Source organism: Scyliorhinus torazame, chromosome 11 (genome assembly GCF_047496885.1).
Source record: "Scyliorhinus torazame isolate Kashiwa2021f chromosome 11, sScyTor2.1, whole genome shotgun sequence".
NCBI classification, from domain to species: domain Eukaryota; kingdom Metazoa; phylum Chordata; class Chondrichthyes; order Carcharhiniformes; family Scyliorhinidae; genus Scyliorhinus; species Scyliorhinus torazame.
The window spans coordinates 186,185,692-186,208,552 of record NC_092717.1 but is presented as its reverse complement, the minus strand read 5'-3'; the positions used below and the strand labels follow the sequence as shown (position 1 = coordinate 186,208,552).

Below are 22,861 nucleotides of genomic sequence, written 5' to 3'. Positions count from 1 at the left end.
AGTTTCGCTTTGAGGAAAAGATTGGGTGTGTCTGTGTTTTTTAGTTTTGTTTTACTGTTGGAGCTGCAGCCAGCCAAAGGAGGTGTAATTTTGATCTCTCTACCATCTAAAGACTATCTCTGGATCATTTCGTGAATTCAGAGTGATAACTGCTCTCAGTAGAGAATTTAAAGCTGATGTGTTTCTGTAAAAAGGGTTTTTGTCTTACGGATGTTAAAAGGAAAGTTTAAGGATTACTTAGAGTGTTGTATTCTTTGGGGGTTGCATTTGAATTGATGGTTGCCAAGATGTTCACTGTATGTTGTAAAAAGGTTAACTGAGTTCATAGAATAAACATTGTTTTGCTTTAAAAAATACTTTTCCATTTCTGCTGTACCACACCTATAGAGTGGGTTGTGTGCTCCCCATACCACAATCTAGTCAAAGTTGTGGGTCAGGTTATCTCCATGATATACCTTGGAGTTCTCGAAACACTGGCCCATGACAAATTGGGGGCTCATCCAGGATAAAAGTCTATCTATTGGGTTGGCTTTGCAAACTTAAAGACGGTGAGGGGTGAGCATATTGTGGTAGCTTTTAAGGTGTGGTATTTTAGTTTAAGTAGGGAGTGTGTTGCGGACAATGGCTCTTTCAGAGGCTCAGAAGTTTTTGGGGGTGGAGATGGTCACAAACAGTACCTTACAGACAGAGACTAAAAACAGACTGTTAGATTTGGCAAATACATTGCATTTAACATTACCTGCCAAGGTACGAAAAGATGAGGTACTTACGGCGGAAGCTGAGCATTTAAAATTGCCTGAGATACATTTTAGAAGTGACAAAACTTCAGTTACAAATCAAGCAACCAGAACATGAAAAAGAATTAAAGCAGCTTGAATACGAAATGAAAGAAAGAAAGAATAGCCCCAGCAGAACAAAAAGAGAGAGAAAGGGAGATACAGATCAGGGAAAAAGAAAAAAAGAGAGAAAGAGATGAAGAAAAAGAAAAAGAGAAAGAAATAGAGAGGATAAAGAAAAAGAGAGAGAAAGAGATAGAGAGGAAAAAGAAAACGAGAGCGAAGAAAGGAGAAAAGAAAGAATGGCCCTAGCAGAACAAAAGAGAGAAAGGGAAATACAGATCAGGGAAAAAGAGAGAGAAAGAGAGAGAGAGGAAAAAGAGAGAAAGAGGACAGGGAAAGAGAGAGAGAGAGAGAGAGAGAGAGAGAGAGAGAGAGAGAGAGAGAGAGAGAGAGAGAGAGAGAGTTTGAACTTCGGAAAATGGCCATGAAATATGACAGTCAGTTAAGACTGGCGGATGGAAAGAAAAACGTCCAGTTGAAGGATAGTGATGAGGAAGAAGCGAAAGAGCTTCATAGTCGAAGGCTTGGTGGGGATCTATTTTAGTATGTCCACGCATTGCCAAGGTTTGATGAGAAGGAGGTAGAAGCCTTTTTCATTTCATTTGAGAAGGTCCATATTTAAGAACTCAGTGACCAACTTAAATGAGTATGCCACCACCATCACAGACTTCATCAGCAAACGTGTGGACGACTGCGTGCCAAAGAAAGCAGTACGTACGTTCCCTGACCGGAAACCATGGCTCAATCGCGAGATTGACTCCCTACTGAAGGACAGATCTGAGGCGTTCAAGTCAGACGACACTGACCTATACAAGAAATCCAGGTACGGCCTCCGAGATGCCAAGAGAGAATATCAAACCAAGCTAGAGTCACAAACAGACTCTCAGCGGTTGTGGCAAGGACTAAACAACATGAAATATGACATGAACTATAACGGGCTACAAAGCGAAGTCAAACAGTATCTCTGGCGGCAGCACACCCCTCCCCGATGAACTCAATGCATTCTATGCTCGGTAGCAGGTAACCAACAATCCGCTGTCGAGTGCCCCAGCAGCCCATAACTCACCCATACCCACCATCACAGCTTCCGAAGTCAGTTCGGCCTTCCTGAAAGTGAACCCTCGGAAGGCGACGGGCACGGATGGGATCCGTGGTCGTGCACTCAGAGCCTGCGTGGACCAGCTGTCCCTACTCCACTCCGAGGTCCCCACCTGCTTCAAGAAGACCACCATCATACCAGTGTCAAAGAAGAACCAGGTAACGTGCCTCACTACCGTCCGGTGGCCCTGACTTCAGTCGTAATGAAGTGCTTCGAGAGGTTGATCATGAAGCGCATCACCTCCATACTCCCAGAACGCCTTGATCCATTGCAATTCGCATACCGCCGCAACCGGTCCACAGCAGACGCCATTTCCCTGGCCCTACACTCCTCCCTAGGGCATCTCGACAACAAGGACTCCTACATCAGACTCCTAGTTATTGACTGCAGCTCCGCCTTCAACATCATAATCCCAGCCAAGCTCAAATCAAAGCTCCAAAACCTTGGACGTAGCTCCCCAATCTGCAACTGGATCCTCGCTTTTCTGACCAACAGACCACAATCAGTAAGAATGAACAACACCTCCTCCACAATAGTCCTCAATACCAGGGCCCCGGGGTCCCACAAGGCTGCGTACTGAGCCTCCTACTCTACTCCCTGTACACACGACTGCGTGGCAAAATCTGGTTCCAACTCCATCTACAAGTTTGCTGACAATACGACCATAGTGGGCCGGATCTCGAATAACGACGAGTCAGAATACAGGAGGGAGATAGAGAACCTAGTGGAGTGGTGTAGCGACAACAATCTCTCGCTCAACACCAGCAAAACTAAAGAGCTGGTCATTGACTTCAGGAAGCAAAGTACTGTGCACACCCCTGTCAGCATCAACGGGGCCGAGGTGGAGATGGTTAGCAGTTTCAAATTCCTAGGGGTGCACATCTCCAAAAATCTGTCCTGGTCCACCCACGTCGACCTTACCACCAAGAAAGCACAATGGCACCTATACTTCCTCAGGAAATTCGGCATGTCCACATTAACCTTTACCAACTTTTACAGATGCACCATAGAAAGCATCCCATCTGGCTGCATCTCAGCCTGGTATGGCAACTGCTCGGCCCAGGACCGCAATAAACTTCAGAGAGTCGTGAACACCGCCCAGTCCATCACACAAACCTGCCTCCCATCCATGGACTCCATCTACACCTCCCGCTGCCTGGGGAAAGCGGGCAGCATAATCAAAGACCCCTCCCACCTGGCTTACTCACTCTTCCAACTTCTTCCATCGGGCAGGAGATACAGAAGTCTGAGAACACGCGCGAACAGACTCAAAAACAGCTTCTTCCCCACTGTCAACAGACTCCTAAATGACCCTCTTATGGACTGACCTCATTAACACTACACCCTGTATGCTTCATCCGATGCCGGTGCTCACAACATTGTATATGTTGTGTTGCCCTATTATGTATTTTCTTTTATTCCCTTTTCTGCTCATGTACTTAATGATCTGTTGAGCTGCTCACAGAAAAATACTTTTCACTGTACCTCTGTACACGTGACAATAAACAAATCCAATCCAATCCAATCCAGGTAGCTAAACAAATGAAATGGCCACAGGAGATGTGGGTATTACTGATTCAAACAAAGTTGGGTAAAGTATTTGCATCACTATCGGAGGAGGTATCTGAGACATGTATATGTCATTACATGTGGCAGGACGAGAAAACGTGATAGCCGATGCTTTGTCTCGAATGTGATGACGAGAAGCCGGTTCGGTGGAGGAAGAAGAACTAAAATGGACTATGTTATTATACCTGTTTGTGTGTGTTGTTGTTTTGAAACAAAAAAGTGTATTTACTGTGTGCATTTCTTAAAGGATAGTGAAAAGGTGAAAAATGAAACCATCTTGAAGTTGATGGTTTATTTTATTTTCTGGGGGGGGGGGGGGGGGGGAGGGGAGGGGGGGAGGTGTCATGGGAATATCACTAAGAAATGTTTGTCTGCTCAAGTAGCTGCAGTGATGTCAGAGTGTGGGTGGCGCTGAGCTCTGGCTCTGCTTTTTAGTTTTGCTTTGAGGAAAAGCTTGGGTGCGTCTGTTTTCTAGTTTCATTTTACTGTTGGAGCTGCAGCCAGCCAAAGGAGTTGTAATTTTGATCTCTCTGCCATCTAAAGACTATCTCTAGATCATATGGTGAATTCAGAGTCATAACTGCTCTCAGTAGAGAATTTAAAGCCGATGTGCTTCTGTAAAAAGGGTTATGTCTGATAGATGTTAAAAAGGAAAGTTTAAGGATTACTTAGAGTGTTGTATTCTTTGTGGGTTGTATTTGAATTGATGGTTGCTAAGATGATCACTGTATGTTGTAAAAAGGTTAACTGAGTTCATAGAATAAACATTGTTTTGCTTTAAAAAATACTTTTCCATTTCTGCTGTACCACACCTATAGAGTGGGCCGTGTGCTCCCCATACCACAATCTAGTCAAAGTCGTGGGTAATGTTATCTCCATGATATACTTTGTAGTTCTCTAAACCCTGGCCCATAACAACAGAGTCTGCACGCCCTCCCCGTTTCTGCGTGGGTTTCTTCCGGGTGCTCCGGTTTCCTCCCACAAGTCCTGAAAGACGTGCTTGTTAGGTGAATTGAACATTCTAAATTCTCCCGCAGTGTACCCGAACAGGCATTGGACTGTGGAGACTAGGGGATTTTCACAGGAACTTCATTGCAGTGTTAATGTAAGCCTACTTGTGACATTAATAAATATTATATTATTATTATAACTAGATCCTGAAGATCTGGAGGGAGAAAGGAAAATGGGGACAGCAGTCGGCCATTCAACCTCGAGCTAATTATGCCATTCAAATAGAACTGTACCAAATCTCTATTTACCCACTCCATAGCTCCTAATATACAAAATATTCCACAATCTCTGTCTGGAGGGATATGGTGTGTGGTTTTAGGAAGGAAAGAGAGATAAAGAAGTGGAGAGGTATAGTGAAGGAATTACAGTGCACAGGGTGTAGACATCGGAAGACATAACCAACATGGTGGGGTGATTAAAATAGGGATGATCAAGAGGCCAGAATTAGAGAAATGCAGACATCTTGAGAAGGTATGAGGACTGATGGAGATTACAGAGATAAGGGAGGAAGTTTAAAACAAGGAGCATTTTAAAAGTGGGACATTAAATAACTGGCACCCAAAACGGGTTCACAAGCACATGTCTGATGAGTGAGTAGGGTTTTTTTTTTTATAAATAAAAAGGACACAGGTAGCGGGATTTCGGATTGCCTCAAGTTTACAGAGAGAGTGACACATGGGTTCCAACCAGGAGTGTATTGGAATTGTCAAGTCTAGAGATAACAAAGGCATGAATGGGAATTTCACCAGCAGGTGAGGCAAAGTCAGTTGATGTTAGAGGTCGAATTAGGCGCAGGTGTGGTTGGAGGCAAAGGCGAATTTGCAATGAAACACACCATGCCTAACCACAGGGTTTACGACTAAACCAGGGCAGATCATCAACGGGGAGGCACTAAAATCAAGCCACCACGAGGTGAGACAATGCGGCCGAGCAGTGAGCAGGTTTGCAAATCACCTCAGACAGGCCAGCAACAGCGATGCGCCGAATCAAGCCTTAGCCACGAGGAGATGGCGAGTGAGGCAGAAGGCTGCCTTGAAGACCCCAGGCAAGCGGTGGGAGTGTGATTGTGAGACTGGGAGAGCTTGATGGGGGGGGGGGGGGGGGGGGAACAGAAATGAAGGCGAGTTTGGGCCTCCATGAATGCTAAATCTGCCTCTGGTTGGAGGTTCATCTTGGGGTCAATTATGGCGGTATTTCTTAAACGGGGATCCACAAAACCTTTAAGGATTTGTAGAGAATTTAATTAATCTCGCTGGGCCGAGGTGGGAAAAAGAGATAAACAGACGGGTGGCATAAATAGGGAGACAAAAAAGGAAAGCAACTCACTTCATACAAATTAAAAGTAGTTTGTATTTGTCTTGCATGGGTAGTCCATCCCCAAAGCTTCTGACTGCTCAGCCTTCTTCATGATGATTAGTGGCTCAGATGTTCCTCAGTGAGTCTCACATTTACTTTATAAGGAAGGGCGATGTGAGGCTCAGGTGTATTCAGATTGGACTCCTGTTGCCTGGCCCACTGAGGACTTCCAGCAATTTCTGTTCATATCAATCCCCTGTTTGATTCTTGTAATCGTGGAATAACAGTCAGTTTGACTTAATTAAATCTTCCTCTATGGTGTAATAACAAATTCCCCGCACAATTATATAGCATTGAGAAAACGCAAGAGGTCGGGTGTGTGCAAGGCTGTAAAATATTCCAGAGGGTGTCATGTTCAAAAACGGTTTACCAGACTAATACCGGGAAGGGGTGGTTTTTCTAATGAGGAAAGATTCATCTGGCAAAGCTTGTATCCACTGAAGCTTAGAAGAGCAAGAGGCGATATGATTGAAACATAAGATCATGAAGGACCTTGACAGGGTGGATGTGGAGAGGATGTTTCCTCTTGTGGGAGAATCTAGAACTGGGGATCACGGTTTAAAAATAAAGGGGTCGCTCATTTAGCCAAATGCTTTTCACCCAGAAGGTCACAAGTCTTTTGGAACTCTCTTCCTCAAAAAGTGGTCATGATGTGGAGATGCCGGCGTTGGACTGGGGTGAGGACAGTACGAAGTCTTACAACACCAGGTTAAAGTCCAACAGGTTTGTTTCGATGTCACTAGCACGAAAGCTAGTGACATCGAAACAAACCTGTTGGACTTTAACCTGGTGTTGTAAGACTTCGTACTGTGCTCAAAAAGTGGTGGAAGCAGAGTCTTCGAATATTTTTAAGGCAAAAGTGGATACATTTTTGATTTAAAAAAATGAGGTGATGGGTTATTGGGGGTAGGTTTGATGCAGATTTGAGGTTACTATCAAATCAACGATAATCTGGCGGAGCAGGCTGAAGGGGCTGAATGGCCTGCACCTGATCCTTGTTCATATATTCGTATGTCATGTTCAATAACACAATTGGAGGAAACTCATCTGTTTATAGGATAAAACATTTTAATAACCTATTTTAAGCCTGTTGAACATCTAAATATTGAGTGACTGCTGCTAACACAGATATGGCCACTAGCTGCTTGTACTGGATATGACCTGTGAACAGACTGAGCAGGTCATTCCATTAAGAGGCACTCTATCACATTTAAAGGCAGTTCAGTTAAAAGCTGCAAATGGACTTTAACCTGCTATCCACTAGGAAAGCAGTGTACCAACTCCGCCAGACATGGGGGACCTTCTACGAACACGGAGACAAGGTTGGCCGACTATTGGCTCACCAGCTGAGAAAACAGGCAGCCATGAGCCATGTTACCAGTCAGCAAAGGCAGACTGGTAACAGAGCCAAAAGAGGTCAATCGGGCATTCGAGACCTTCTACCGGAGTCTGTACACCTCCGAGCCCCCCAACGGGGATGCGGGAATGAAACAGTTCCTAGACAGACTGGAACTACCAGTGGTGGGGGATGACAGATAGGGGGAGCTGGAAGCACCAATAGATCTCGGAGAAATCATGGGGAGCATCATCTCCATGCAGGCGGGACCCGACAGGTTCCCGGCGGACTTCTACAAAAAATTCACACCAGTCCTGGCCCCACACCTGAGGGACATGTTCGCAGACTCACTGGCAGGGGGCACACTGCCCCCCACGCTAGCTCAGGCCGCAAATTCACTGGAACACCAGAGGTGATAGTCTCCTGGACGCAGAAAAAGCCTTTGACAGAGTCGAATGGAGCTACCTCCTCAAGGTACTGGAACGGTTTGCGCTAGCAGCAGGATTCACCGCCTGGGTGAGGCTCCTGTGCAACGTTCCCAAAGCGAGTGTCCGATCTAACACCACCAGCTCTGAATACTTCCAGCTACAGAGGAACAAGACAGGGCTGCCCCGTCCCCACTCTTGTTCGCGCTAGCCATCGAACCCCTGGCGATAGCCCTGCGGGACACAAAAAGCTGGAAGGATATCCAGAGAGGAGACAAAGAGCACAGAGTCTCACTCTATGCAGATGACCTGCTCCTCTATGTCTCGAAGCCACAGGAGGGACTGAAGTCAATACTGCAAATACTGAAAGGGTTTGGAACCTTCTCGGGCTACAAACTTAACCTGGGCAAAAGCGAAACATTCCCAGTGAACCCAAAAGGGGGAGGGACAGAGCTGAAGGGGCTCTCGTTTAAAATGGCCCAAAACAGATTCCGTTACCTGGGGATCCAAATAGCCAGAGGCTGGACACAGATTCACAAGTGGAACCTGACCAGCCTGGTGGAGGAAGTAAGAAAAGACCTTCAACGGTGGGGCTCACTCCCACACTCCCTGGCGGGAAGAGTGCAGACGATCAAGATGAACGTACTGCCAAGGTTCCTCTTCCTGTTTAGATCCATCCCGATCTTCATCCCCAAGGCCTTTTTCCAAAACATAGACAGGCTAATCATGGCATTTGTGTGGGGGGGGCAAGAAACCGAGAATTCCCAAGCCAAAACTCCGAAGAGGGAAAGTCAGAGGGGGCCTGGCTCTACCGAACCTACAATACTACCACTGGGCAGCACGGCAGAAAAAGTGAGGGGATGGGTACAAGAACCCGACACAGATTGGGTACAAATGGAGGAGACATCCTGTAAAGGAACAACCCTCCGGGCCCTGGCCACAGCAGCACTCCCATCCTCCTCAACAAGGTGCACAACGAACCCAGTGGTAGCGGCCATGCTGATAACGTGGACGCAGTTGAGACAGCACTTTGGGATAACCAAAATGTCCCTTATGGCCCCCATCTGCAGAAATCACAGATTCCCCCCAGCCATGCTAGATACCACCTTCAAAAGATGGAGGCGGGGCGGGGGCACACTGACGGTCGGGGACTTCTACGTAGGGCGCAGACTGGACGAACCGACGAGGAAGTGGAAACTAGCAAGAGGACATGAATTGAGACACCTCCAAATAAAGCACTTCCTCCGCAAAGAGACAGAAGGGTACCCCAGGGACCCAGAAAGCACACTACTAGAGGACCTGATAGGCACAAGCAGCGAGAAGGGGGCGGCTATGTGGGAAAATATACGGACAGCTACTGGACAGAGCTCGAACCACCACTGGACGAGACCAGTCAAAAATGGGAGGACGAACTGGGGACAGAGGTAGGATGGGGACTCTGGAGCGAAGCACTGAGCAGGGTGAACTCCACCTCCTCCTGCGCAAGGCTAAGCCTCATGCAGCTCAAAGTGGTGCACAGAGCACACCTGACCAGAACCCGAATGAGCAGGTTCTTCCCGGAGGTGGAGGACAAATGTGAGCGGTGCCAGAGGGGCCTGGCCAACCACACCCACATGTTTTGGGCTTGCCCCAAGCTTGCTGGGTTCTGGACAGCCTTCTCCGAGGCATTGTCCAAGGTTGTGGGGGTGAGGGTGAAGCCATGCCCAATAGTGGCAATCTTCGGGGTATCGCAGCAGCCAGAGCTACACATGGGGAAGGGGGCCAACGCCCTTGATTTCGCTTCCCTAATCGCACACCGGAGAATCCTGCTCGGCTGGGGTTCGGCAGCACCACCCAAAGCTGCAGACTGGCTCGCTGACCTCTCGGAATTTCTCCACCTGGAGAGGATTAAGTACGCCATCCAAGGGTCAGAGGAAGGCTTTCTGGATACTTGGGGACAGTTCGAGGCCAGCAACAAGGAGTAAGCCAGGGAAAAAAAGGAAGAAGAGAAATCTTTACTCATCTAATAATGGATGTCAGATAAAAGTCTGGGATAGTGGAAAATTGAGAGAGGTGAGGTGGTGATGGGTGTGGTAAGGTTGGGTGTCGACAGTGTAAACTTGAAAACCCAAACCATTTTAGGGGTAACATGTGGGTAAGAGGGAGCAAAGAACAGCTCCTTGGGGGACACCAGAGGGAGCGGGAACAGAAATCATTGCAGCTGGTTCTCTGCACACAATTCAACAGGCAAGAATGGAACCAGGAACATTCAGTCCCACCCAGTTGGGCGATGATTCAAAGGAGTTGGAGGAAAATGGTGTGGTCAACTATGTCAAAGGCTGTAAATAGGTCAGGAAGGTTGCAGAGGGGATAGCTTACCTTTATCACATCAGATGAAACGCGTGATTTTGGTTGGAGCTGTTTCAGTATTGTGGTGGGACAGAAAGGCACTGGAGCGATTCAAACATCAGCCGGAATGTTCTGGCCCCGCCCACCCAGTGGGACCTTCTGGTCCCACCACAGTCATTGGACCATTGTGTTGTGGGAAGGATCTGTGCAGTTTTGAAAAATGACAACACATTCCCTCCAGAAAGAAAAGGAGATTGAAAAATGATGTAGTAGTTCACAGCAGAAGCAGGAGAACCCACCCCTCATCAGTTTGGACAGGTCCCAGCTAGCACCGAAATAGGCTTTCAACACCTCACCATCACTAATTTTTCCAATAGGTCTGGGCTGGAAAGCGGCCCACATCCACTCCTGTCCCCTACCCATTTCCAACAACGGTTTCAGTCAAACGCGACTATGCCTGTCCATTGTGTATGATAATTAGATGGGAAATTGGGCAGATTGGGCAATGGCAGATTGGGGGAATTAGATCAAATGGTAGAGCGCTCGCTTAGCATGTGAGAGGTAGTGGGATCAATCCCCAAATTCTCTCCACTTTAATTTGCATACCGCAGGGCAAGAGTTATAGCTGGGGGAAAGGCAATTATGATGCGATAAGGCAAGACGTAGGATGGGTAGGATGGGGAGGGAAATTGCAGGGGATGGGCACAATTGAAATGTGGAGTTGGTTCAAGGAACAGCTACTGCGTGTCCTTGATAAGTATGTCCCTGTCAGGCAGGGTGGAAGTGGTCGAGCGAGGGAACCATGGTTTACTAAATCACTTGTTAAGGAGGAAGAAGGAGGCTTATGTAAAGATGAGACGTGAAGGTTCGGTTCAGGCGCTCAAGAGTTACAAGTTAGCTATGAAGGACTTAAAGAGAGAGCCAGGAGGGGACACGATAAGTCTTTGGCAGGTAGGATCAAGGATAACCCTAAAGCTTTCTATGTATATGTCAGGAATAAATGAATGACTAGGGTAAGAGTAGGGCCAGACAAGGACAGTAGTGGGAAGTTGTGCGCGGAGTCTGAGGAGATAGGAGAGGTGCTAAATGAATATTTTTTGTCCGTATTCACACAGGAAAAAGACAATGTTGTCAAGGAGAATACTGAGATACAGGCTACTAGACTAGAAGGGCTTGAGGTTCTTAAGGAGGAGGTGTTAGCAATTCTGGAAAGTGTGAAAATAGATAAGTCCCCTGGGCCGGATGGGATTTATCCTAGGATTCTATGGGAAGCTAGGGAGAAGATTGCTGAGCCTTTGGCTTTGATCTTTAAGGCATCTTTGTCTACAGGAATAGTGCCAGAAGACTGGAGGATAGCAAATGTTGTCCCCTTGTTCAAGAAGGGGAGTAGAGAAAACCACGGTAACTATAGACCAGTGAGCCTTACTTCTGTTGTGGGCAAAGTCTTGGAAAGGTTGATAAGAGATAGGATGTATAATCATTTGGAAAGGAATAATTTAATTAGAGATAGTTAACACGGTTTTGTGAAGGGTAGGTCGTGCCTCACGAACCTTATTGAGTTCTCTGAGAAGGTGACCAAACAGGTGGACGAGGGTAAAGCAGTTGATGTGGTGTATATGGATTTCAGTAAAGCGTTTGATAAGGTTCCCCACGGTAGGCTACTGCATAAAATACAGAGGCATGGGATTCAGGGTGATTTAGCAGTTTGGATCAGAAATTGGGTAGCTGGAAGAAGGCAAAGGGTGGTGGTTGATGGGAAATGTTCAGCCTGGAGTCCAGTTACTAGTGGTGTACGACAAAGATCTGTTTTGGGGCCACTACTGTTTGTCATTTTTATAAATGACCTGGAGGATGGCGTAGAAGGATGGGAGAGTAAATTTGCCGATGACACTAAAGTCGGTGGAGTTGTGGACAGTGCGGAAGGATGTAACACGTTACAGAGGGACATAGATAAGTTGCAGAGCTGGGCTGAGAGGTGGCAAATGGAGTTTAATGCAGAAAACTGTGAGGTAATTCATTTTGGAAGGAATAACAGGAAGACAGAGTCATGGGCAAATGATAAGATTCTTGGTAGTGTGGATGAGCAGAGAGAATTTGGTGTCCATGTACATAGATCCCTGAAAGTTGCCACCCAGGTTGAGAGGGTTGTTAAGAAGGCATACGGTGTGTTAGCTTTTATTAGTAGAGGGATTGAGTTTCGGAGCCATGAGGTCATGTTGCAGCTGTACAAATCTCTGATGCGGCTGCATTTGGAGTATTGCGTGCAGTTCTGGTCGCCGCATTATAGGAAGGATGTGGAAGCATTGGAAAGGGTGCAAAGGAGATTTACCAGAATGTTGCCTGGTATGGAGGGAAGATCTTATGAGGGAAGGCTGAGGGACTTGAGGTTATTTTCTTTAGAAAGAAGAAGGTTAAGAGGTGACTTAATTGAGGCATACAAGATGATCAGAGGAGTAGATAGGGTGGACAGTGAGAGCTTTTTCCTCGGATGGTGATGTCGAGCACGAGGGGACATAGCTTTAAATTGAGGGGTGATAGATATAGGACAGATGTCAGGGGTAGCTTCTTTACTCAGAGAGCAGTAAGAGCGTGGAATGCCCTGCCTGCAACAGTACTGGACTCGCCAACATTAAGGGCATTTAAATGGTCATTGGATAAACATATGGATGATAAGGGAATAGTGTAGATGGGCTTTAGAGTGGTTTCAAAGATCGGCGCAACATCGAGGGCCGAAGGGCCTGTACTGCGCTGTAATGTTCTATGTTCTATACATAGTCACTTCTGTCAGGTCTGGCATTCAGAGTTTGAAGGTCATGGGGTGGAGGGGGCAAAAATAGAAAAGAAAAGAGCTTACGGGATATCAAAAGAAAAATAAACGTAATAGGCATGCATAGCAACTTAAGCATGCACAGCAACTTGTTTTTCTCCCAGTAGGCTCAGAGGCCTGTCCAAGTAAACACTTCCCCCTGGTTTGGCTCAACTCTCTAATATGCGCACTTAAAAATCACTCTGGAACGGATAACATGGCCGGGGTTAGGATAGGAACCATCCTGAGGTAAGCCCTGGTAGAGATTTTCCCCAATCAGAAAGCATAGGCCCTTGTACTCATCGCCTGTATTTCAGAAGAAACCTCTTATTCATATTACAGATCAATTTTAACAATATACGCTTGGGATGTGGGCATTGTTGACAAGCTCAAGACTTCTTGCCCATTTCTTGTTACATTAAGATGATGGTGTTTGAAGCATTGGTGAGAGATAAGGCAGGACAAAGATCTCCTACCCTTAAAGGAAGGAACACTAATTACCTTTGTTTACAGAGGTGGTCTCATGTATCCTTTGCCTCACCGAGATCTGGGATTCATTGGATTCTATTTTACTGGAATCCTCTTGGGGTGCGATCCTGCTCCTGGCATCTCGAAGTGGGATGGTGAACGGCAGTTCATTCTCGCTGGAGGAACTTGAATCTGACGGACTAAAGGCATGGTGTATCCGACGGTCGGTCTCGATATCCAAGGATCTGGCTTCAGCTCGGGCAGAGTGCGGATGTTCAATTCTACGGCACTGCTCCAACTGAGCGGAGATCTGCAGGGCTACAAAAATAGGTCTTTTGAAGATTTTGCTAGATAGAATATTTTTATTGCAATTTGGACTTATTTCTTTTTAACGTTAAAAAACCACTGTGAAATGGCAGAGGCTATAGGTCACAGCACCACCATTGGACATTCTGAATTCTCCCTCCGTGTACACAAACAGGCGCCAGAGCGTGGCGACCAAGGGCCTTGCGCAGTAACATAATTGCAGTGTTAATGTAACAAGGATAAAGATTATTAACATGTGGGTGTGGTTGGCCGGGCCTCCCTGGCATCGTTCACATTTGTCCTCCACCTCCGTGAAGAACCTGCTCATTCAGGTTCTAAAGATGTGCTCCGTGTATCATTTTCTGCTGCAGCAGGCCGAGCTTTGTGCATGTGGGAGGTGGAGTTGACCCTGTTCAGTGCTTCGCTCCAGAGGCACCACCCCATTTCAATCCCTAGCTCTTCCTTCCATTTTGCCCTCGACTCGTCCAGTGGGGAGCGTGCCTTTCCCAACAGTCGCCCATAACGGTCCACACAATTTCCACCCCTCCCCCCAGATTACACGCTTCAAGCAATTCTTCTAATAATATCCCTTGTGGGGAGGGGGGTTGGGGCTGTTGTTTTGTGGTGGGGGAGGGGGGAAACTGCTAACAGGGGAGGGGTTTCTAAAATGTGGTTTGGGGAGGGTGGATGCCAGTAAGAGGGCGGGCCTGAGGACGTGCGGGATGCGGGTTGGAGGCTGACCCAGGAGGGGCTATCGTTCTGCAGGGGGGGGGGGTGGTGTTTATGAGGCGGGTGTTGGGGGAAGATCCTCGATCTGGACTTGCATTGGATGATAATAGGCAGAGATTTTAATACAGTTTTAGACTCAAGGTTTGACCTGTCGAGTTCGAGGTTGGGGAGGGTGCCAGCGATAGTGAAGGAGCTAAGGGGGGTTTATGGAGCACATGGAGGGGGGGGTAGATCCATGGAGGTCTGGGAGGCTGAGGGCGGATGAATTTTCATTCTTCTCGCATGTGCACAGGGTGTACTTCCGAATTGACTTTTGTGCTACGTAGGACGTTGTTGGTGGGGTGGTCAACGTGGAGTATTCAGCGATAGTGGTGTCAGATCATGCTCCACATTGCGTCGACTTGCAGGTGAATAAGGGTGGGGGCCAGCACCCGCAATGGAGTCTGCCTACTCGTGACAATAAGCGATTATTATTATTATTAGATGTGGGGCTTTTGTCGGATGGCGTGGTGTGTCAGTGGGTGAGGGAAGCCATTCGGGGGTATGTGGAACAAAACGACACAGGGGAGGTTTCAGCAACCACAGTATGGGAAGCATTGAAGGCACTTGATTTCGATATGGGCACACAGGGAGTAGGCGGAGTGGGTGGCGATGGAAAGGCTAGTGGAGGAGATTCTGCAGGTGGACAGGAGGTACTCGGAAGCCCTGGAGGCAGGGCTGTTTGAGGAGCAGCAGAAGCTGCAGATAGACTTTGGGTTGTTATCCACGGGTAAGGCTGTTGGGCAGCTGAGGAAGGAGAGAGGGGCGGTTTATGAATATGGTGAGAAGGCGAGCAGGATGCTGGCGCACCAATTGAGGAAACAGGAGGCAGCGAGGGAGGTCGGGAAAGTGAAGGGCAGAGAGGACGGGACCAGATGGGGTTTGTGAAGGGGAGGCATCTGGCGGCTAATATCAGGAGGTTGCTAAACATGATAATAATCTCCCCCCCCTCCCCCCCCGCCCGAGGGACTTCCGGTGACGGCCATGGAGGGGTAGGTCGCACATTTGATAGCTCCCACCTTAATGGACTTTTGCACCTTTTTCCCCCGGTTTTGTTCGAATTTTATGGGATAAATCAGTGAAGAGTGAGACAGTAAGGAGAAATCCCCCTCCGGTGTATGGAGAAGTGGACCAGAAGTGGCCGGGTGAGACAACAAAGCCCTATAAGGGAGAAGCAAGCAGAGCTGGTAACACGGGACAGCACGGCGGAGGGCAAGGGCCGCGGGGAGACGGCGCAGTGGTCGACGGAACAGCTGGTGAGGTTTTTCGAGGATTGCTTCGCCAACCTGAAGAAGGACACGCTGGACTCGATTAAAGCTTCGATTGATCAAATGGTTCAGAATCAGGAAACCCACGGGAGAGCGATCCAGGAGGTCGAACAAAAGTTGTCCGAGCACGAGGAGTATATAACCGTGCTGGAAAGCAAGGTGGGGATGATGAACGACTGCCAGAAAAGAATGCAGGAGAAGCTGGAGGACCTGGAGAATAGGTCCGGGAGGCAGAATCTCAGAATTGTTGGCCTCCCCGAAGGCAGTGAGGGATCGGATGTGATGGACATGTTGGAAAAGTTGATGGGGGCTGGGGCCTTCCCTTGGCCCCTAGAAGTGGGCAGAGTGCACAGAGCCCTCGCGAGGAGGCCCAGAGCAAACGAACAGCCGAGTGCCATGGTGGTACGTTTTCACCATTTTACGGACAAGGAACAAGTTTTGCAGTAGGCCAAGAAAGTATTGGAGCAGCAAGTGGGAGAACTGTGAGTTGTGTATTTATCAGGACCTGGGAGCGGATTTGGCCAAGAGGCCAATCAGGCAAAAACGACCCTCTTTAAAAAGAGGGTGAAGTTCGGGATTCTGTACCCAGCCCGTCTGTGGGTCACACGAGGAAAGGGACTTCTACTTCGAAACACCAGATGAAGTATGGACCTTTATTAAAGAAAAGCTGGAGGTGAATTGAAAGACATTTAAGCCTCGGAGAAGTTCTGTGGCGGTGATTTGTGGTGTTGGATTATAAAAATGTAAGTAGTTGTGTGTGAAATAATGGGCTATGTGGATGGTTAAAGGTTGTTTTGTCTTGCAGAGACCTTGTTTGAGGGGAGGGATGGGTTTTGAATTTAGTTCTGCTTTTTGGTTGACTATTAAGTGTTTGTTTCTTCACTGTTTTTTTTCTTCCTTCTGTTGTTTGTTTAATGGGAATGTGATGCTGTTAAAATGTTTATTCATGTGGTGGGGGGGAGGGGGAGAAGAGAGGAGTGAACAATAGGGAGATGGACTGCTTGGTGCCAGGGGTGGGAGCTATCGAGTCAGCATGGGCCAGCTGACTCTCAGAAGCGCAGTGGGGGGTGGACAGGTGTTAAGCTGGAGCTCGACTTGGGGGATTGGGTTTTTAGTGTTGTTACTAGGGGTGGGGGGCTGCTTTGCTGACAGGGGAGGAACTGTTATTAGGGGACAAATGGGAGGTTGGGAACGGCAACAGCCCGAGGGGGGTCTCGATGAAGCGAGGGGCGCGAGCTCGAGGCTGGCCTAAAAATGGTGATGGCTAGTCGGCTGGGGAGGGTGGTGGGGGGGGGGGGGGGTGTGGATGGAAGCCCCCCATCCAGGCTGATCACATGGAACATGGAAGGACTGAATGGGCCGGTCAAGAGGGCTCCCGTGTTCGTGCATTTGAGGGAACTGAAGGCGGACGTGGCAATGCTACAAGAGACAAACCTAAAGGTTACAGACCAGACGAGATTGAGGCAGGGGTGGGTTAGCCAAGTGTTCCACTCTGGACTGGACTCAAAGACCAGGGGGGTAGCGATCTTGATCAGCAGACGAGTGGCATGCGTGGCTGGGAAAATCGGTCAGACAAGGGGGGTAGGTACATAAAGGTGAGTGGGAAGCTGGAGGGGGTGCAGGTGGTACTCGTGAACATATATGCTCCGAATTGGGACAATGTGGAATTTATGAGGCTGGTATTAGGTAAGATCCCAGACTTAGAGTCACATAACCTGGTCATGGGAGGGGACTTCAATACAGTCATTGATCCGGAATTGGACCGGTCAAAATCCAGGACAGGGGGAGGCCGACTGCAGCAAAGGAATTGAAGGGTTTATGGAACAGATAGGGGGTGTAGACCCATGGAGGTTTGCACGGCCGAGGACGAAGGAGTTTTCCTTTTTTTCACATGTCCACAAGGTATACTCTCGCACCGACTTTGTTGTTCTGAGCAGGGCGCTAATAGCGAAGGTGGTGGATACTGAGTATTCGGCTATTGCAGGGTCGGATCATGCCCCGCATTGGGTGGATCTACGGGTTAGTGTGGAGAGGGGGAAACACCCGTTGTGGAGACTGGATGTGGGGGACGAGGCAGTCTGTGGGCGGGTTAACAAGTCCATCCAGAACTACCTGGAAACAAATGATACGTGGGAGGTCTCTGCAGCGACAGTCTGGGAAGCTTTGAAAGCAGTAGTCAGAGGGGAATTAATCTCGATACGGGCCCACAGAGAAAAGGTGGAATGGGCTAAGAGGGATAGACTAGTGGAGGGGATACTCCAGGTGGACAGGAGATATCCGGAGGCCCCGGACGCAGGGCTCCTGAGGGAGTGGCGGAGGTTACAGGTGGAGTTGGGCTGTTGACCACAGGGAAAGCAGTGGAACAGTTGAGGAAGGCAAGGTGGGCGATCTAGGAGTAGGGGAAAAGGAAAGCAGAATGTTGTTGCACCAGCTCAGGAAAAGAGAGGCGGCCAGAGAGATAGGTAAAGAGTAGAGGCGGGAATACGGTCCTGGACCCAGCAGGGGTGAACGAGGTGTTTAAGGATTTTTATAGTAAATTATATGAGTCGGAACCCTTGGCTGGAGTGGAGAGGATGAGCCAATTTCTGGATCAGTTGAGGTTCCCGAGGGTGGAGGAGGACCTGGTGGAGCGGCTGGGGGCTCCAATTGAGATTGAGGAAATAATCAAGGGGCTGGAAGGCATGCAGTCGGGCAAGGCCCCGGGACCCGTCGGCTACTTGGTGGAATTCTATAAAACGTTTTCAGAGATATTGAGCCCATTGCTTTTGAGGGCATTTAACGAAGTAAAAGAGAAGGGAGTCCTCCCCCCAACAATGTTGCAGGCCTCGATTTCATTGATCCTAAAATGGGAGAAGGATCCGGAGCAATGTGGGTCATACAGGCTGATTTCTCTTCTGAATGTGGATGCCAAACTGCTGGCTAAGATACTGGCCACAAGGATAGAGGATTGTGTCCCAGGGGTTGATACGGGAAGACCAGACGGGATTTGTAAAGGGCAGGCAACTTAAGGCCAATGTTCAAAGGCTTCTAAATGTTATTATGATGCCCTCAGAAGGATGGGAGGCAGAGATGGTGGTAGCGACGGATGCGGAGAAGGCTTTTAATCGGGTGGAGTGGAATTACTTGCGGGAGGCACTGGGAAGGTTTGGGTTTGGTGAGGGCTTTATCGACTGAGTGCGATTGCTCTATCAGACACCAGTGGCGAGTGTGCGTACGAACCGACTGAGGTCGGGGTATTTTAAACTACACCGAGCGATGAGGCAAGGGTGCCCCTCTCCCCGTTAGTGTTTGCTCTGGCCATAGAGCCTTTGGCCATGGCGTTAAGAGTCTCTGGGAACTGGAAAATGCTGGTTCAGTGGGGGTGGAGCACCGGGTCTCGCTCTACGCAGATGACCTGCTCTTATACATTTCGGACCCGTCGGAGGGGATGGGGGAATTAATGCAAATCTTGGGGGAATTTGGCAGTTTTTCGGGGTATAAATTGAACATGGTGAAGAGCGAGATGTTTGTGATCCAGGGAAGAGGGCAGGAAAAGAGACTGGGAGAGCTGCCGCTTATAATAGTAGGGAAGAGTTTTCGCTATCTGGGAATCCAGGTGGCCCGGAAATGGGAGGTACTACGCATGTTAAACCTATCCCGGTTGGCAGATCAAATTGAAGGGGACTTTAAGAGATGGGACATGCTCCCGCTGTCACTGGCGGGGAGGGTACAGACCGTGAAAATGACAGTCCTCCCCAGATTTCTGTTTGTCTTTCAGTGCCTCCCATCTTCATCCTCAAGGCCTTTTTCAAGCGGGTGAATAAGATTATTTTGGGCTTTGTGTGGGCAAGTAAAACCTGGCGGGTGAACGCAGACAGGGGGTGGGGGGGGGGGGGTGGCGCTGCCGAACCTCTGCAATTACTACTGGGCGGCTAATATAGCCATGATTAGGAAGTGGGTAGTGGGGGAGGGGGAGGCATGGGAGCGGATGGAGGCAGCGTCATGTAAAGACACCAGTCTGGGAGCATTCGTAACGGCACCTCTACCGTTCTCGCCGGCCCGATACTCCACATGTCCGGTGGTGGTGGCGGCTCTGAGGACCTGGGAGCAATGGAGGAGATATAAGCAAGTGCAGGGAGCATCGATTTGGACCCCGATTTATAATAACCACAGGTTTGTACTGGGTAGGCTAGATGGCGGGTTCCTGAGTTGGCAGAGGGCAGGAATTAGAAGGATGGGGGATCGATTTATAGATGGGAGCTTTCCCAGCTTGAAAGCTTTGGAGGATAAATTTAAATTGCCACCAGGGAATGGTTTTAGGTATTTGCAGGTGCGAGACTTCCTGAGAAAGCAGGTGCCGGCCTTTCCGCTGCTGCCGCCACGGGCGATACAGGATACAGTAGTTTCCAGTACCTGGGTGGGAGGGGGGAAGGTATCGGATATTTACCAGGAGCTTTCAGAGGCGGAGGAAACTCCGGTGGAGGAGCTCAAAGGCAAGTGGGAGGACGAGCTAGGTGGAGAGATAGAGGCGGGTCTATGGGCGGATGCCCTAAGCAGGGTTAATACCTCCTCATCATGTGTCAGGCTTAGCCTGATACAATTTAAGGTAGTCCACTGGACACACATGACAGTGGCTAGGTGAGCAAATTTTTCAGGGTAGAGGATAGGTGTGCGAGGTGCGCGGGAAGTCCAGCAAATCATGCCCACATGTTTTGGGCATGCCCGAAGCTCAGAGGGTTTTGCTAAGGCAATGTCCACGGTGCTAAAAACACGGGTGGTGCCGAGTCCGGAGGGAGCAATCTTTGGAGTGTCGGAAGATCCGGGAGTTCAGGGGGGATAGTGGCCGACATCTTGGCCTTTGCCTCCCTGGTAGCCCGGAGACAGATCTTGTTAATGTGGAGGGATTCGAAGCCCCCCCCCCCCCCCCCCCGAATGTAGAGACCTGGGTTAGTGACATGGCTGTGTTTCTCAGTCTCGAGAAAATAAAGTTCGCCTTAAGAGGGTCAATGTTAGGGTTCTCCCGGAGGTGGCAGCCTCCGTTCGTCGACTTTCTCGGGGAAAATGAAAATGAAATGAAAAAAATGAAATGAAATGAAAATGAAAATGAAAATGAAAAAAGAAATGAAAATCGCTTGTCACAAGTTGGCTTCAAATTCAGTTACTGTGAAATGCCCTTCGTCACCACATTCCGGCGCCTGTTCGGGGAGGCTGGTATGGGAATTAAGCCATGCTGCTGGCCTGCCTTGGTCTGTTTTTAAAAGCCAGCGATTTAGCCTGTGCTAAACCAGCCCCATGTCAGTAGATGCAGTATTCCAAGGAAGGGGGGGGGGGGGGGCAGGCAGATTGTTGTTGTTTAGTTGAGGTGTGTGAAGATTGGGCTGGGGGGAAATGTTCATTTTGCCATGTGGATGTTATTGTTTTTGCTAATGTTCTAAACATTTTCAAATACCTTAAAAAATTATTCCCCCCGGAGGATGAGAGGTGGAAGTGGTGGTCGCCATGGATGCAGAGAAGGCCTTCGATCGGGTGAATGGGACTAATTGTGAGAGGGCCTGGGATGTCCACACTTCCCAATGCTTTTTGCCATGGCTGTAGAGCCATTGGCGATGGCATTGAGAGCGTAGAGGGACTGGCAGGGGATTGTAATGGGGGGGGGGGGGGGGGTTCAAACAGCATTATATCAAATAGCATTATATCAAATATAATGCTAACCAACTCAATCTCTCCTCATACATCAGTCACGCAATTCGAGGAATCAGTCTGGCAAACCTTCTCTGCACTCCCTCTATAAACAAGAACATCCTTCCACCAAACCCCCACAACTGCAGAAGGAGGCCATTCGGCCCATCGAGTCTGCACCAACCCTCTGAAAGAGCACCATACCCAAAGCTCAATACCCCGCCACACCCCCACAACGCCACAACGCCACCTAACATCTGGGCACTAAGGAGCAATTTAGCACCGCCAATCTTCCGAACCTGCACACGATTGGAACGTGGGAGGAAACCGGAACACCCGGAGGAAACACAAGCAGATATTCCTTCCTCAGAGAAGGAGATCAAGCTGCACACAATATTCCAGATGTAGCCTCACCAAGGCCCTGTACAATTCAGCAAGCCATCCCTGCCCTGGTTCTCAAATCCTCACACTGTGAAGCCCAAACGTTTTTTTTTAAATTAATTTATGGGATGGGGCATCACTGGTTAGGCCAGCATTTATTGCCCATCCCTAGTTGCCCTTGAGAAGGTGGTGGTGAGTTGCCTTATTGAATCGCTGCAGTCCCCAAGGTGTAGGCACACCCACTGTGCTGTTAGGGAGTTTTGCCCCCAGCAAAAATTAAGGAACGGCGATATATTTTTAAGTCAGGGTGGTGAGTGGCTTGGAGGAGAAGCTCCAGGTGGTGGGGTTCCCATATATCTGCTGCTCTTGTCCTTTTAAATGGGAGTGGTCATCGGTTTGGAAGGTGCTGTCTAAGGAGCCTTGGAGAGTTACTGCAGTGCATCTTGTAAATGGTAAACACTGCCGTCACCGTTCGTCGGTGGTGGAGAGTTTGAATTTTTGTGGAAGGGGTAACAATCTAGCGGGCAGTTTGTACTGGGTGGTGTCGAGCTGGAGTGTTATTGGAGCTGCACTCATCCAGGCAAGTGGAGAGTATTTAATTACACTCCTGACTTGTGCCTTGTAGGTGGTGGACAGGCTTTGGGGAGTCAGGAGGTGAGTTCCTAGCCTTTAACCTGCCTGGCAGCCACAGTATTAATATGGCGAGTCCAGCTCAGTTTCTGATCAATGGTAACTCCCAGGATGTTGATTGTGGGGGAATTCAGCGATGGTAATGCGATTGAATGTCAAGGAGATGTGGTTAGATCCTCTCTTGTAGGAGATGATCATTGCCTGGCACTTGTGTGGCACAAATGTAACTTGGCACTTGTCAGCCCAAGCCTGGATATTGCCCAGGTCTTGCTGCATTTGAACATGGACTGCTTCATTATCGGAGGAGTTGCGAATGATGCCAACATTGCATCTGCAAACATCCCCACTTCTGACCTTATGTTTGAAGGGAGGTTATTGATGAAGCAGCTGAAGATGGTTGGGCCTAGGACACTTCCTAGTGATGTCCTGGAACTGAGATGATTGACCTCCAACTACCACAACCATCTTCCTTTTTGCCAGGTATGACTCCAGCCAGCAGAGCTTTGCTCTTGATTCCATTGTCTCCAGTTTAGCGAGGACCCTTGATGCCATACTCAATGCTGCCTTGATGTCAAGGGCAATCACTCTCACCTCTGGCATTCAGCTCTTTTGT

The 22,861-nt window shown here is 48.7% G+C and overlaps 1 protein-coding gene across 2 annotated transcripts in view; it reads right to left on the bottom strand.

Moving 5' to 3' along the window:
- LOC140385713 (uncharacterized) overlaps positions 1 to 22,861 on the bottom strand; it is a 127,688-nt gene that overhangs the window by 28,537 nt on the left and 76,290 nt on the right. For both annotated transcript variants that reach the window (XM_072468158.1, XM_072468159.1), the window contains one exon: positions 13,271 to 13,555. In XM_072468158.1, the coding sequence (XP_072324259.1) occupies positions 13,271 to 13,555 (285 nt within the window). The remainder of the gene's footprint in view (positions 1 to 13,270; positions 13,556 to 22,861) is intronic.